Source organism: Neodiprion virginianus, chromosome 3 (genome assembly GCF_021901495.1).
Source record: "Neodiprion virginianus isolate iyNeoVirg1 chromosome 3, iyNeoVirg1.1, whole genome shotgun sequence".
NCBI classification, from domain to species: Eukaryota; Metazoa; Arthropoda; class Insecta; order Hymenoptera; family Diprionidae; genus Neodiprion; species Neodiprion virginianus.
The window spans coordinates 22,369,854-22,387,534 of NC_060879.1; the positions used below are offsets into that span (position 1 = coordinate 22,369,854).

Sequence of the window (17,681 nt, forward strand, 5' to 3'; positions counted from 1 at the left end):
TCAGATGAATCCCACGGCCCGATCACATTAGAGTACTTAAACTACGCAATGGCTCTCGCAGTGTATTCTGTCAGATATCCCGCCGTCTTTTGGTCTTGCAACAAGGCTCTTGGAATGATATTCAGCCTTCAGCTGCTCGCCAACTCTGCACAGAGTTTGCTGGCCTACGCGGGAATGTCGGTGCTTTACAAGGTAAATTACTGTCCATTGGTTTTTATGTTACATAGATTACATCACTCTTAACCTGTTAGAGAACCATTAACTTTAACTGTCAATTATCATTGGATAACGTTAATAATACGCAACATTTCGAGGAATTCAAGACGCGTCGCCGTTTTCCTGGTTCACAGGTGCAGGTCGTGGGGGCTTTGAAGGTACTGCCGATGCTACGGCATCGTACCATCTTGCCGACGAGCACGATTTCAACGTTTCTCGGAGATTCCTACTTCCTGCTGAACCCACACGTGACTTTGGCTCTCTTCGCGCTCTCGTCCCTCCTCGTATTGTGTTCGAGCATGGTGATGTACCTCTACGCTCACGGCAGGTCAGTCATTCACCTACCCCAAAGTTGTTCAAGGTTTTTAATTTTGCTTAATTTCCAAAAAGTGTGCTCAAATTCCGACTTACTTTACCTCAGGTTCACAGCGTTCTTGAACCAGGAACGCGAACGCCGTGTAATACTGCTGAAGGAGGGTCGAAACGGTAACGGATGGGGTTATTTCACGCACTGCGTAGCGCTCTGCGTCTTCCTGGCGATAGCTATTTGCAGTGCGCCCCTATTGTACGACTACACGGTAGTCTATCGCGGAAGTCTCGATGGCGCGGTACTTGCCTGCATCGCCGGGACCGTGCTCCACCTATTTCTGTGGCTGGTCCTCTGGGTATTTCTTACAATAAAACAGAAGTGGGTTTTCAAACTCAGAGTAACCATTGGCAGGGCAACGGTTCGATCTGCACGCTCTGTGAAACTTGTCACAGACGTCGACCTCCTCTCTGCCAGGGACGAAGAGGAGGGAACGAACGCTCCTCTCCTGGTCGTTGGTAACGGAAGAACTTACACCATCGCTGACACTTCGCCGAAGAAGGCGATCATGAGTGTCATTCAGAAGGCTGCGATGGAACGGAAGGCGCGCGCCCAAGGTGAGGGGCTAACAGAGCGGGGCTCTGTTGTCATGGAGAACGAGATGATCGATAACCATTGGTCTGTGTCGTTTTTATGCTCGTTTGTCATAACATTCTCCCCTCTCATTTAGGAGGTAACTCCGACTCCGTTGACGGCGAGTCGAACGCTGACGGTGAGGAGCAGATATACTGGTTGAGACCAAAGCTTCGACCATCTCCGGCCCAAACTCCAACCGATGCAGACTCTGGTGCTCAGATCGGGGACAAGGGGTGGCTAAACAAAAAGTTGAAGCCGAAAGTCACCTTCAACGACCTGCCCAGTACGTCCGGCGCGCGGTAACTACCCTCCTCCTCCCTCTTGGTGTCTTTGTGTCTGTCTGTTTGTCTGTTTGTGCGTCTGTCTTGGCTCTTAACATTCTGTGTGATAACAATCGTTTGGTATCATCTAATTCGTTGTGTTCAAGTAATCTTTCACTACTTCAAACATTCACGTATTATTTTTATTTTGTAACGTTTTGCTCGCCACGTATGATCAGCAAGTTTTATCGTTTGTCTTGACGTTGTACATTATTGCGAAGCTCGAGAGTAAGGTGGTATGTCTTTTTACTGTGTTTCAACTTCTCGTCATTTGAGTGAAAAGAAAATTATTGCTTTGTTTTCATTGGTATGTCAGAATTAAACACAGTAAAGTTTGCGGGAAGGCAACTAAAAAGGTTTAAAAATAATTTATACTATGCTGTCGAATCCGGAAAATCATGCGCTTGTCATTTATGCAAAACGGCACTAGCCATGTTTATCAATTACTGTTGCATAACTCCATCATCTCATGCTTTTCGACTAATTTCAACCATCACGAAATGTGGATAATTTAAAATTTAAGTTTCTTCCAACAGTGAGGTACTTGAGGCATTGATACATGCGTATCGGTATATAATTTCGATAACAAAAATAGTTTAGGGATCAAATTTTCTGCCCAACTAGTTCAGAATGGCCAAGTAGTAGCTGATTTTCTTACAATGCTGTATTTTCATCAGCGAGGAGGTCAACTTTTATGGTAATTAAAAGGGTATCATTGAGGTTGATTTTTTGATACACATGCATTATTTTATGTACATATTACCTACGATGGTTTTTTTTTTTTTATGCATACCATTATTACTTTATATTTAGTCTTTATAGACATATTACTTATGATGTACTATTAGTGACATGCGATCTCACGTTCGCGTCATGTTATAGCTTAAGTTGAGTATCTAGACTCACCTGATTTGTTAATATTAACGGAATAATTAGGTGCCGCAGTAAGATTCTTGGATCAACTGCAGAGTATTCGAACAATTTGGAACCCGATTAAATTATTTAAAAATTTTTTAGGATTATTTATGAGACGTTTATAGTCTATTCGCCCAGCGAAGCATACCCTGGTGAAAATATTTCTTTACTTGCATATCGGCAACATTTTTTTAGATAATTACTAAAAAAATATACAAGCTTTTGTGAAAATATCCAAATCACCTTCTCGGTATCCACAATTCGTGCACTTCTCAAAAAAAGTTATTTTCGTCCATCGCAGATTAGCAGGTACGAAGATGGATGTAAAGAATTTTTTCGAAAATTTAGAAATTCATTCATTCTTTATCGATATAAGGCATATAACCTCACGGTTCTCGAATGTCTGTACCATTAGCCATGTTTCCAGAAAATTCGTTCAGATTATTATGAAAACACGTGTTTTGTCTTACCAGTATCACTAGAAGATACTCAACTGTCGTTTATATTACAGTCTTGCACTAACTTGATCAGTGTTCACGAAGTTACGTACCAAGGAAAGTCTGCTTTTTCAAAATTTAACAAAATATATACCTTGTAGAAATTATTCAGAATCATTAGGTACATGTAGTCTTAATATATTCGACTCGTTATTGGGAGGAATCCGGAACGTTTATTCAATTAAAGCGCGTGAAAGGTGAGTTTGCCGTACAGCCATGTTAAAAATTCGATTTTCCAAGATATTCTTCTTTTGCGTTTGTCCAACAACCGACCGTGAAATTTTTACACATGGATATGGTTGCTTCAACTTTCATCATATTCCGAGATAAGGTTTTTTTCGAGAGTCGATTTCGGTAAAAAAACACCTTAAAATGTCAGGCAAAATTCTTTCATCTATTGTTTCTTGGAATCCAGTGACACGGTGAACTTTTTCAAATATTGCGAAAGGCGAATTTTCACCGGAGTATGCGCATATAGTTATTCACCGTAAGGTTTTCAAACAGTTTGAACGGCCGTCGCAAATTAAGTTCTGTAGACGATTAATGTTACATTGAATTGAGCACTGTATTCGTATCGAGTGGCACATTTTATAGATACCACCATTCGCGTAGAATGTATTGTATTTCTGTAGTCATTTGTCTGTAAAATACATAACGTACTTCATTTAACCACGTCTACTAACTACCACACGTACACGTTTTACCTCCCTAGCTTCGATCCCATCACCATCGCCTCACTCGTTTGCTCAACTAACTTCCCAATACAACTAACCGCATATTATTAAATAATCATCCAACATGACGGCGCTGTATAATCTCTCAATCTAATCCGCAACATTTGAATAACACCGCTGCGCATCGAAGCTAATTATCTCATACTTTGCATATATACTCATATTTGCTGCACAATTTTTAATTGTTTGTTTTCTATACATTGTTAATATCGGTACAATCGACTGTCTCGCTTTAAAAAATAAAGAGATAAATTGAATCTAGGTCGAATTCAAAGAGTGAATAAGATCAAATTTTAAAATTCCTGAAAGAGTTTGCTAAAAAATGCACATACATACTTTTTAAATTTTGCTAATTTCTAACTGCTTGCAACGATGGCTACTAATCATGCTTTTGTCGTCTTCAGTAATAAGGGAAAAGCCAGACGAGGTGTCGGTGACGGTGGACCGGATGATGATGGGGACTACGCAACGCTACGCGAACTCCCACTGATGTCTGGTCACGATCCAGCGGACGATTCCAACTCCGAAGAGAATAAGGTGAGCAAGTTTAATTTTCTCACCTGTACGTATACAATAATGATGAATAATACTCCATCGTCTCTCATTCTTTTATTTTTGAAATGTTCACTTCAACAGTGGGGAAGATGGCTGCTACCTCGTAGCTGGAGCAATGCGCCTAGAATGGTGGATGTAAGAGTTGATGTAAAGACCGTATTCGCTCTGTATGTGTGCTAGAGAAAAAATATTAACGCTAATCTAACCGTGGAAGAAATAGTAATGCGTGCGCTAATTCATTTTCATAGCACATATTTATGTTAACATTACATACCTACATTTAATATAATTGGATAATTGGTGTTCTAGGCGATGATGCAACTATAGAGTAGTGATGGTATTTTATTCGAAATTTTGCATGAAAAATGTCTTCAAAACGGGAAAGTCTGGCGATAGACTTTCATAACTCTCAATGGTAATCGTAATGAAAATAGAAACAAAGAAATCAGTAGGTATAAGCATTCTCTGTCGAGAAAGTAAGTTTATTGTTGGATAACAACTAACTAGGTGATGATTTCTCTTATTCCTGATACGCTTTTATACCTAATATTTGAGAAGTCTGCATAAGTTTCTTGCAAGTCTTATCAAAATCGGAAATAGCACACTTGAACAGATTTTTATTTTACTTTCCTGCCAGTATGGGAGTGGCCATTCTCACGCAATATTTGAAGATATTTAATCACATTCTACTTTAATCTACGATAAGTAGTCTTTATAATACAGACGTATTGCCTTATAAAGTGGGCCCGTCGTTTTCATTGGCACAGTTCAAATATGAGTATAAGCGGCTTATCAGAAAACGGCTGATTATGCAGAACTTGGCAAAAAATTGTACGCGATCATCTCTCACACTATTATCACCACAAAAATTGAGAAAACAAGATTTTGAAGCATCAATAGTAACATTTATAAGCGACTGTTTTGACAGAGAAGGCTTATCATAAACGTGAGTCATGAGTGTGTACGTAGATAAAACTACATCGTAGAATAAAAACTCGGGTATGAATTATCGTTGGTTCCGCATAGCGGGAAGTTAGAACTAGGGAATAGCCACTCAACCCGCAATATCTTACAAACCGAGGGTATATCGAATTAGATGTCCCTAAGAAACCGTTGAACAAGTATTACACAGCTGTAGGGTGAAAAAAAAAAAAAAAACATATCAACTAATTTCATTGAGCTCATTTGAAAGTAATGCGTTAGTCACCATTGACCTCGTCGCACCTAACCGACTCAAAGATAATAACTTGGTTGAATTTGCACTAACACCGCATGAATTTCGTAACAGCTGCTGGAGTGCGTGAACGACGACCATGTGACATACTATGCGAGCGGTAATCGCGACCTGCAGCCCTCGGAAGGAGATCCATCACCCCTCTTGACTCCTGAGCCTCTTCCCGACCCACCGCCGCTTCCAATTCCCTTGCAGCCTTCGTCGCCGAATACCACTAACATAGCACCTCCTACGGAGGTCGTCACTGCGCCATTGAACAGTAACCCGCAGGTACTAACCCACGTCTACTAACACGCATCAGTTATCACTACGGTTGAGAAAACTATGTATGTGTTGACAATTCTGTACGATTTGATGCCTGACTGATAATAGTGAATTTGCAGGAATTTGGTAATACTTCATTTTTTACCGAGTCAATCGGCAACAACGCTATCAGTAAGCAGCGCATTTTTTGTACTTACCTGTACAAGTGGACCTCGCGATGTATCCCTCTGAAGATTTTAACAAAACTTTGCAGGACTGTAAAGCGGGTGAAAACATACCAAACGTATTTTTTTATGCTGCAGAATCTCATGCTGGAAGAGTGAAATCAACTTCACAAAGTATCACATTTTTTTCGTTATTCGCCTTATAATGCGATTACACAACATACGAAATCAAATATCGAACGTTTTCACTGATTCTACAATCCTGCAACGTTTCGTTTAACGGAGCGAGATGACTCACGAAGTTACCTTGTTGGTATATAATCGAAAAAGTTGCATCTACAGAATTTTCAAATCTTTGCTGACCATGCATGACAATTAGCTCTAAGATCCGTGTGTAGGTTTATTGATTGTCAAAAATGGACAATATCGTTGAGGTTGATCACTCTTGAAATTTACAAAGCAATAGCTGCCTTCGTTATTGTTGTACCTTTGTCGTGCCTACTAAAAAATTTCATCCATTGGGTACTTAAAATTCAACAGGCGAATCTGAAAAATCCATAACTAATTCTGATAAAAGAAAAACCTGCTTTGAATCCTATACATTGCAAACTCACGAAATCTGAGTAAAAGTTTTAAAAAATCCGTCAAGCTTAAATAATTACATGGAAAATAAAATCCCAGATATCTGCCCCAGAAAATCCTGAAACGTTTGTAAAAGGTGAAAAAAATTGGCGATATTAGCAATTTCTTTAAACCGATTAAAAAAAAAGAAATATTATAGAAAACAATGTAATCCTTGAAATATAAATATACATATAGCAACGAAATTTCTGGAAGTGGTTAACGACTCATCACTGTCCGATACAAATGTCGAATGCGACTCTACCCCACGTTATTTTTTGTAGATGAACGGTGGACAAACACCGAGATGTCTGCGTCGGGCAGACTCTGGGATGCCCCACGAGGAGTTGACCCCGAGATCGGATTTTTCAAACTCACCACCGCTGGACGGTTCGACGGTACACAGCAACACGAGCAGCCAGAGCGAAACGTCGAGCGGCGTTCACTCGAACGCTAGCAACGCTAGCAACGCTAGCAACGCGAGTAACGCGAGTAACGCGAGCAACACGAGTCAATCTAGCTCGCAACGTCGCGCAACGAGCGTCGACGACTTGACAGGGGAGCCAAGAGAGGAGCCTCAATGGCGCAGCTGCTCTCTGCAACGGGGTGTGCAGCCACCGACGGCGAAGACGGCGTTTTCGCCGCCTAATTCGCGACCTGGTACGAGCCAGTCCTTTTCGCCCCAATACGTGAACCACACGCCGTTGATGAATGGCAGCGAGATGGTGGTGGCCGGATGTCCGGCCGTGATCCTCGAGAATCCGAACGAGGCGACGGTGGTAATACGGCGGAAGTTGTCCAGGCCGAAGCTGAGCGAGCCCCTGAACCCTAACGAAGAGCCGTTCGGCAGGTCGACGAACATGCGGATGACCTCCTTCACCGAGAACAGCGATCTCCGCTCCATGCAGGCCTCGTCGGCCACCCTCCCCCATTATCCGACCCAGCCCGTCGTGACCTACCCACACTGTTCGACGATGCCGCTGCCCCACGCATCCCACAATCTCGCCGGTACGAACAACAACAACAGTGGCAGCAGCAACAACAACAACAACAACAACATGGCATCGGTCGGGAGTTGCGGCTCGGTTCCTCGGCACACGACTCTTCCCGCTCACTCGTCCATCCCCGGTCACACCACCCTGCCCTCTCATCATAACGGCGTCAGGCTTTTTCACGGTGGGCCGAACCCCTTCGTCAAGAGGTTTCCACCGGTACAGGTTCACTCCCAACCCTGGACACTGCCGGGAGGACATCACACCTTCCCTCAGCCGCAGATCGGTAAGCTTTCAGCACCCGCACAGATTAGACAGAGCGATCGTGATTCTGCAAACTTCTCCATGGCCAGCAGCGGGGACTCCGATACTTGCCTACCGCATTAGGCCACGTGTGGAGAGAGAGGAAACAAATCTAGGTTGAAATGATTAATGATCGGGGATTCATCAAACAAACGAAGAATATAATCTGTATCATATCTGCACTGAAGAGTATTATTTTACGAAACGTTGCTCCTGTGTTAACAAATAATTAATCTCCGAAAGTTGCTCCTGTGTTAAAAAATAATTAGTCGCCGAAACTGTTGAATGAAAGTTTGCAATACATACGTGGTGTGCGGTTGATGATCATGAGTCCCGAAAATGAACGTTTGTAAAAACTGTGTCGAGGTACAGCTCTTACTTATCTGTTGTCAAAACGTTTATGCTTCAAAGATTTCACATATTTAACCACTAGTTATGTATTAATTCAATGGAGGGTAAACCTCGGTTGTGAACGTAAATCAAATGCCGTTCTAGAAACCCAAAATCATATGCATAATGTATATATATATATATATATATATGTATATTAGGGTGGTCCTTATTTTGGGTAAGTCGGAATTTCAAACCTCTCACCCCTTGCGTATCTCCCATTTGCCAAAATAAAAATGTGTGCAAAGTTTAAGCCCAATCGGACAACGTTTACCCGTGGCCCAAGAGGGTCAAAGTTTAATATTGGAGCCAAATGGTAAAAACGAGCTTGAAGGCCTTTATTTAAGTAGACCAGCGAAAAAAAATCGTAGCAGGCTATAATCCACAAGATTTCTAACTAAATTCACAACTAATTGAATGTACTGATACCGAGTTTCGCCAAAAATTTCTATGTCGAGTTGTAGATGTACGTATTTGTAGATGTACGTATGTTGTAGAATCTACGTATTTACATCTACAACTCGACATAGAAATTTTTGGCGGAACTCGGTATCAGTACATTCAATTAGTTGTGAATTTAGTTAATAATCTTGTGGATTATAGCTTGCTACGATTTTTTTTCGCTGGTCTACTTAAATAAAGGCCTTCAAGCTCGTTTTTACCATTTGGCTCCAATATTAAACTTTGACTCTCTTGGGCCACGGGTAAACGTTGTTCGATTGGGCTTAAACTTTGCACACATTTTTTTTTGGCAAATGGGAGATATGCAAGGGGTGAGAGGTTTGAAATTCCGACTTACCCAAAATAAGGACCACCCTAATATATATATATTCATCGAATCATGTGTATATAATATTATATACATTTTTGCTTTTATATGTAAACAAATATGCATATTGGGCTCATTTAATGGTTGTCTTTGATACTGTTTCAGGTGATTTCCATTCTAACAATAAGCTTAGGCAATCCTCCATCTAATTAATATACATACATCAGTTGTGGTATCTACTAATTGCGAGAAAAATTGAACACGGCGTTGATTGCTTTACCGAATTCTTTATCACTGTTAAAATGTCCCCTCGCATACTACGAGTACTTATTGCTGTTGGAGAGAACCACTCAACAGCAATTTGTAGCTGAACAAATTTATGTGGTTATACGTTTTGTCATTCCATGTGTCGAAGCGCTAATTTCCGGCATAGTCGTGAAAATTTAATTGATAAAATTATTGCGACAATAAGATAATTGTCAGAAGATTATAAATTTCTAGATGAATTCAGTTTTGGGGGGATAACTGAAGGGGTAATCAATTTAACAAAGAAACGTTGATGTCTCAAATTTAGCAGACACAAATTCTTTCCACTGACACTTTCAATTTCAGTACTCGGAAAATTCACGTCTCGCGCCATAAATATACACGTATGATGTGAAGTTTGCGGTGCATTCTAGACACACTGAATATTATTAAGATTACCTTGTCCTAGTTCCATCATTGTGTAAAAGGCCATTTAGATATAAAACAAAAAAATAAGGTGAAACAACAAAGAAGATGAAAGCAACCACAAATATTCCGTTAGTGATGATGCATAATTAAATGATAATCGTAATGCTATATTATAATAACATTTGTACAAGCTTACTGTATAAAATTAGTAACGTTAGTTTTTTTAAATATTGAATTTTATAAAAATTATATTATTAATCGTATGATTATCTTTTTCTATTAAAATATGCAAATGTAAATTTCGTTAAAGACATGTGTACATTGCTATAGTAGAAAAATGACTTCATTCATCCATCGCGGTTATCTTATATCATCACCATTTTTGTTTAGTTCAATCGATCAACTCACAAATATCTTCTTTTGTCGCATTCATGATGCTTCAAAAGCAATCATCCTAGCTAATTCACATCGGAATTGATTATGTACGTATCATTATTTTTAAAATATATTTAGCGGAACGAATTAGGGTTCCAATCACTGTATTAAATAGGCACTTTATTGTCCCAATTTATGCCATCAACAAACATTTCTACTTTTGATGATAAAAATGTTTCTACTTTTTTATTTTTCCTACGATCTTTATTTTTTTAGTATTGATAGTCACGTACGATAACGCGTGAGAATCTACCAGATAGGTAGACGATGATGACGACCATGAAGTCGATGATAATTTTCGGAAGTTTCATCTATCAGAGGTTGACCTGTTAATGTTTATTTCCTGCATTTTATGATGGATTATTAATTTTTGTGTTTTTGTATTTGCAAGTTCTACGTTAAAATTATGTAGAAGAAGCACAAATATCTCGTAAATCTTTCAGTCGAATCGTGCTTATCAATCAATAATATCAATAAACCATAATACGATATCAGATTCACAACCAGTGATATAAAAATCACCGGTAATGTCTGTCTGCTTATACACACTTTTCGGTGTATTATACGCATGCATACGTACACTTGTATGCGTGGCAGAATTATATTATTAATAACAATGATGATAATAACTATAATATTAACAATAAAATTATCAATAATGAAATAATAATATTAACAATAATACTATCAATATTAATAACAATTATTATAACTATGATAATGAAAATAAGAAGAATGTTTACAGTAATATAATATAGTAACAATTACGTACGAAATGGTGTTATAGGTTTACAAGTAAGTAAATACAAAATTGATAAAGAGAATAATTCGAAAAGAAAGATAATAGAAAAACATCACCATTAGTCATGAAAAGCATCGAAACAAATACTACGCCATGAAACATGATTTCATATTGTGTTCAACTATGTTTAAACTGAATTTGAAGTATTGAACACAAACTGTATGCGTATGCAATGATGCAACATACACATTAGGGTAGCATTAAAAGCAAAACAACGGTAGCACAATTTCTCACTCCTGCATTTTTGATCTTCAATTCGTATTCGGTTGCGAAAATTCTTGAAAATTTACAGTCCTAGAACCAGAAAAAATGAAATTCTCTATTTTGCTACTTGGTATTGACACTAATCGCGAAATAACACTGTACTGCATAAGAAATTCGTACTTTTTTTCTTATTCCATGGAAAAGTTCAGTTACTTGGTACAAATGAAAGTAAAATAACAAGTTAGTTCCCCTGTTTCCTTAGCTTCAAAAAACTGTGATTTTTGGTGATCACTTTTTCCTAAAGTTCTTAGGATAGAGATCCGGATGCATTCCATTTGACGAAAACTGACTTTGATAAACATGATAGGTATATAATAATTGCGGGTTTTTTTTGTGTACTAGTAAAAAATTACAAAATGCAGGGGAGATAAGAACTTGCAACCCGCGACCCTACTGTGCATACATATTGTAACATAGACACAATGGGATAATTCTGACGTAAACGAAATAGTGATTCGATAAAAAAAAGAAGCACATAAACATGTGTGTATGTAGTAAAATTAATTGAACTGGTGACACGAGATGTATACCGAAAAATAATAAGACGCTAATTACTTCAACGGGTTAAATAAATTCTAGACTAAAATGTATGATACGTAAAAAAATTACGCTGACATATCGTACTACACAATGCGAGGACCATATGAGATAATACATTTCCGTACCATAAAAGAAAATAAAATGAATCGTGCTGTAGCAATTCCCTTGTCGGGCGAAATCATGACTTGGGATTCAGGCTGACCAACGCACAGAGCGCCAAAATAATTGCTAAATATTAAAGCGAGCGACGAGGGAATAAGTCTAGTAGTTTAATTTCACTTTTTGCAACGTTTTTAATGGTATTCTAAAACCAAGTTACATAATCTGTAAACAGTTATAGTTGTGCATCATTTGATAATTACCACCAACATTCAAGTATATTGGTACACTATAATACCTATATCATGTAGACGAAATTCACATCATCGTAAATAATTTTCGAGTGATCGGATAAATATGCGAGCTGTCTGATAAATATATTTTCTTACGATTCTACACAATTAGCGTCCTTGTCGTCGACCAAATATCACGTTGATTTAGGAATATTGCTGGAATTAGCTAATCACGCACCGTGAGAAAAAGAAAAACAGACACGCACCAATACTCATTATTATAAAATACATAATATTAATTAAGAGATGCTACAATCCCCTTGTAATATGATCTTATCGTCAGCGAATTCGACATTCAAGTATTCGTGTCATAAAGAGTGTAAAATTATGTCTACGGTTTTGTGGGTAAGCCAATTGCGATCAATATGATATCGAAGGTTGTACGAAGAGTGGTAGATAATAATTATCTTTATTAAAAATCGTTATCACCAATCAATCCCTCGGTTATTATCATCAAATCTATAACATGACGTCATATCTGCAACGTGCTCAATTCAAGGTGTTACAAAAGTTCGAGCAGAGGAAAAATTTCCTGACCAACGATTTGTGGATAAGGAAAAAGTAGTTCGTCGGTGTGTAGGTCCATTGAAATATTCATTTATTTATTGCAAAATACGGATTCCGGCTTGGCCAGCTATCATCAAGCAATTTTGTTCTCCGTATCGCTTTTGAGAGAATCACACAAAGCGTGCCAATGAAAACAAAATGCGAAAATAAATAAATGGATATTTTAATCGACTTTCACACCAACAGTTACTTCTCCCTTGGATACACTTATGCAACAAGTATTTGAAATACACGGATAGTCGAAAGAAGCGAAAAAAACGGTGTTAGATGAAAATTTGTATTTATCTTAAATAATACGAGAGCGAAAATTGGGTTTAAGGTTTTCTATATTCTTTCGTCATTACAGTTGATAATGTCAACTCTTCTTAACCATCGGCAACTAACGAATGGTTATGTGAAACTGTACACCTTGTACTACTGCCATTTAAAGATGCGCTCGAAATTTGTTGAAACTCATACTTTTAGAAACTTTTTTCGATCTCTATAATCACATCATACAGCTTTCTTTTCAGTCCTATTGACTTTCTTGCGTTTTGTATCATTTTATTTTCTAATATTTGTTCTTTACCGAATAGGAAAGTTCCGATACTGGCTTAGTTAATAACGTTTCAGTTCGGGGTCAAACTTTAAACAGAAGAAAATTTTTTTTTTACTACTAACACAAATAATTATAGCGTGTTGCAATTTTGCCACGTGACGAAAACAATATTTTTAAACGGAATCGATATTTAGTTGCTTGATTTTTTCTCCCATTTGACGACCGATGTTCTGAATAATACTTACTAAAAATTGTTATATCGGTTAATACGTATACATGATATTATATATGCCATATTGTTGTAAATATGAATGATAAGCGAAAAACGAGTGTACGAATATTGTATAAAGACTGATTAGAATAGCCTTGGTATTTATTCGACAAATATATCATCTTCTGTAAAGGATAACTATATGTGAGGACAATATTTCATTTCCATTCTAAAATGAATTGCTCTTGCTTGGTGCATGTCATATTTTACCTTACATATAAAATACTTAAATTAAAGCTAGATTCCAGGTTTAATTAATAGATATTAAGCGGTGTCACATCACTTGTTTTATTTCACACAGACGACTAGGCACTCTGCATTATTATAAACTATACATAGCCAAGAATCAATATAATCAATGTCCGCGATTACGAAGATGATTTTATTCTTCACAGGACAACCAACATCACTTGTAAGCGCAGATCTGAAGCGGTACAGGTAAAACAAATATTGTTATCGCCATAACGTATCAATATACATACATGCATATATATATATATTTATATATGTGTGTACTTATCAAAGCATCGTATACCATAAAACTGAATGTAAACTTTGTATATTCATTTACCAAGAAAATAAAAAATAAATTATTCAACATCTCGCCGCGCCATCGTTTATATTTGTAACGTGGACAAATATCATAAAACGATCGCATCTGATTTTATTTCTAACTCTATACGTATGTGTACACCAAATATGACAAAAGTCAGGAAAGTGACCCGGCGGATCCAATAGTTTTCAAATCAATGTAAACTCAGGTTGGGGCAAATCACTAAATGAGGACCATACGCCAAATAATGTCACCAAACAATAATCTCTTAATCTACCTCTGAAATCAAAAAGAAATAATATTGCTAAATTTTCAGATGGTGTAAATCAATTTCGATTTTATACGTAATTACCAATCGCGCTAACCTGCCAAATGAAATACGAAAACTGAGTAAGTTTTCTATTAAATACTATGTTGCAGAATTATCTGTAAACTAAAAATTAAGAGAAAGTTCACGCAGTTTTCAACAATAAAACTACCGTATACCCCTACATTTTCTCTATGAATTGGTCTAGAAGATCAAGTTACCGAGAGCATTGTTTTTGGCATGGTATCAATAAAATTAAATTAAATTTTGTTTGTTTAGTAAAAACTAATAAATTTAAAATTAGCATTTTACATTTAAGTTGGTTACACGATTAATTAGCAATTGAAATTATAACTCATTAAATGTAACAGTTCATTATATTTTTAGATGTTCACGGTGCTATAAATGACGTCGTATAATGATAATTCGTATTGTCCAACCTTCAAAAATATCAGTGGAAACAATTGTGTGATAAATGGTGACTTTGATTTCATTTTAATTCACACCGTATCAATCAATGATATACGGTCTCTCGTTTCTATGGAAAACAATTGAATGCAGGTATCCTATCGCCATAATTTTATGTATCTCATGCATGAACGTATGACGTATATTAAATATCAACGATTCAATTACAGTCCTTCCATCAGTGACCGTGCTCTCTTCAGTTCTGCAATAAGTCAAGTAAATTAAATGACACCTCGGACTTGAGATAATTTTCAATGTAAAAAATTATTTAATATTCGCTTGTGCAAAAGATACTTTGTATTTGAATTTAATTACAGTCATTACGTACCTGCAAGCAATACCGGAATGCTTTCTTTGGGTATCGTGACTTTGTTGGTTTCCTCTTTTCCAGCGGTGTCGCTAGTTTGGAATGCTATTTTTACGAATGGTGATGTTTTCGCGTTCTCCAATGTTTCGATGAAAGAAAGACGTTTGACTGTAAACAATTCGTCATTGATCGATCGAAATTTGACAATGAATAACAATTCGTGAGGTATTCCCTTCTAGATTAATCAATTTTGATCGTCAGAATTTTTTATTTTATTAAATTTTTAGATGGCCACAGCATCTCCAAAACTCCTATTTCTTTTTAGCGTGTAATCGCTTTTCAAACATTCAAACCGTCTCACAGTTCCAACATATTTCAAATTCTCGATAGTTTCTCAAAATGATCATTTTTTGATTCGATTACCTTGATCCATTGATCTGTGAGTTGCTTATTCTCCAAAGCGCGAAAATAAATCGAAAGAAAAAACATGTGCACCGTGAAAGTAATTATAAAATAATCGGAACAAAAAGTGCAATTTTTAAGAATTTTTCCAAATATTTTAATAGATGGTAAAACTTTGGGAAAATTCAAATATTTGTAACTTAAACGCGGTTTCATAAAAGTAATCGATAAAAATTAATTGAATTCAAATAAAAAACTAAATAGTGACTTTCTCTCTATTTTCATTGTCAAAAGTGGATCACATACATCAAGTCTGAAAACTTTGTATGGATCTCAATTTCGATGCAGGAATAATTCTAAGCAATAGCTACGGTTTTTCGAATGTATTTCAAACTCACGTCTCAAGGACTGCGCAGATAACGTCGCCGTGATTTGGGGGCTGTGTTCCGTGTAAATACGTGCAAGGGTGGTGCTGTGCTCCCGAGGGAGGCCCAGTTGTTGAAGTTCGCTACTCAGGTCGGTCGCCGATACCGCATGACTCGTGGAAGACGAAAGTATTAAGTTTAAAGCAGCAACGATGGCTTTTGCATCTCCAGGCTCTGTATTGGCATAGAAAATGCGCGATGAAAAAATTTTAAGAACTCGAAAAGCATTCATTACATATGGATCGTAAAGTATTTGCCGTTCCTAATTGGCGGTCACGTTGTAAAGAGTTAACCAGATCCGTTTCTTTTTGAATGTTTTTCGCGAGCTAAATTCGTGGAAATTAAAAAGCAATCTTGCCTTTCGGAACTCGTTCGATATTGAATAATGTTTGAGAGAAGAGAAAATGACACATAGAGATGCTGAAATGTAATTTCACCTTGAACTAAATTCTAGTAAGCGAGAATTGTCCCGTTGAATTCTCAAAAAGTCAAACGCAAAATACACGAATACGAAAAAAACGGAACTTTTTATGATCAGTCAAGACACGAATATCGTACCTAATTTTGAATAAGTACTACAGATAATTCGTTTTTTTCAATAACGTGTCAGACTCAAATGCTGAAATCCTTCCCTATATGGGGGAAGTCCATACCGACTCGACAAATGTCCAATTTTCACCCTTTTCAATTTCTTTGCTAATTGTTTGTTACATTTCTTAGGAGAAAGTAGATACTAAGTATTTTTTTCAGACCTTTATCTAGTGTGAGTTTGAGGCATAAAGTTTTGGATTTCGACAATTTTCGCTGCAAAGAATATTTTCAATTCACTATAACTTTTGAACGCTAAATCGGATCGTGATACTTAAAAACTGAAATTGATCGTATTGAAATAATCTTTGTGAACAAAAAAAAAAAAAAGAAAAACAAAAATATGCAGCATATTTGTAATTACGATATTGCGAGTGATATCGTGCCTCAAAATCGAAGAAACGATTGTTTGAAAGGTCCGAATTTTTTTTTTTCATTTGTTCAACATTTTTGGCACAATGATGAACAGTTTAGGCTACGTCCAATAATAGCTATATTTTTTCTGTATTCTCAAATGATCGATATTCCATTTACCCGAGCATTTACCAGAAGGATACCCAAATCATTCCTGTTTATATTAGGCTGAAGTAAAGAAGTAGAGACTTCAAATAGAACTTATCAACAATGCAGAATGTTCAAAATTTTAATTGAATTGAATTGTAAATAAAAAATAAGCAAAGAGAGCGAAAAGGGTGAGTGTGGGACGTTTGTCGAGTTAGTATGGAAAGCCCCGTATATTGATGTATATAATACTGTACGCAAAAAAGTACTAAAAACTTTCTTTTATCTGTCCATAACTTATTTCTGAAATCGAACCAATTTCAATGCTTCATGGCTTATAAAAATGGAAAGACCGACCATCGTCGATACTCCTCAGGAGAATAATTTTACAAAATTGGTTGAAAAGCATTAGTTACGAGCGTGTTGACGTTTTTTCTCCGTCCATCTGTTTTGTAAAGTCTCCAAAACTTGTAATGAAAGAATTTAAATGACGTTTTTTCGTATAACTAACGCATGTATTATGGAAGATAAATTTTCACGAATTGTCAATACAAACCTAGCTTTGCGTCCTGCGTGAGTTTCTTCACTTTATCTTCCTGCAACACAAGTCGAATGAACACGAGATAAGTGAAAAAATAAAATTGTAATAGAATAGCCTGTTAGTTGTGCTATCGCGAAAAATGTCACTTTGAATACAAAATTCTCGTAAACTTGGTTTTGTATCTTGAA

The 17,681-nt window shown here is 36.9% G+C and overlaps 2 protein-coding genes across 6 annotated transcripts in view; one reads left to right on the plus strand and one right to left on the minus strand.

Annotated features, from left to right (window-relative positions):
* LOC124301494 (protein tincar) overlaps positions 1-8,578 on the plus strand; it is a 131,065-nt gene extending 122,487 nt beyond the window's left edge. The window contains exons 8-15 of the mRNA XM_046756615.1: positions 5-192; positions 351-544; positions 638-1,140; positions 1,254-1,458; positions 4,030-4,162; positions 4,262-4,315; positions 5,469-5,684; positions 6,748-8,578. Of these exons, the coding sequence (XP_046612571.1) occupies positions 5-192; positions 351-544; positions 638-1,140; positions 1,254-1,458; positions 4,030-4,162; positions 4,262-4,315; positions 5,469-5,684; positions 6,748-7,842 (2,588 nt within the window). The 3' untranslated portion in view covers positions 7,843-8,578. The remainder of the gene's footprint in view (positions 1-4; positions 193-350; positions 545-637; positions 1,141-1,253; positions 1,459-4,029; positions 4,163-4,261; positions 4,316-5,468; positions 5,685-6,747) is intronic.
* Positions 8,579-13,074: 4,496 nt separating this feature from the next.
* Positions 13,075-17,681, minus strand: part of LOC124301498 (COMM domain-containing protein 4) — a 34,013-nt gene continuing 29,406 nt past the window's right edge. For all 5 annotated transcript variants that reach the window (XM_046756622.1, XM_046756620.1, XM_046756621.1 and 2 more), the window contains 4 exons: positions 17,509-17,548; positions 15,837-16,037; positions 15,058-15,204; positions 13,075-14,931 (listed from right to left, as the gene is read on the minus strand). In XM_046756622.1, coding sequence (XP_046612578.1) covers positions 14,894-14,931; positions 15,058-15,204; positions 15,837-16,037; positions 17,509-17,548 — 426 coding nt within the window. In that variant the 3' untranslated portion in view covers positions 13,075-14,893. The remainder of the gene's footprint in view (positions 14,932-15,057; positions 15,205-15,836; positions 16,038-17,508; positions 17,549-17,681) is intronic.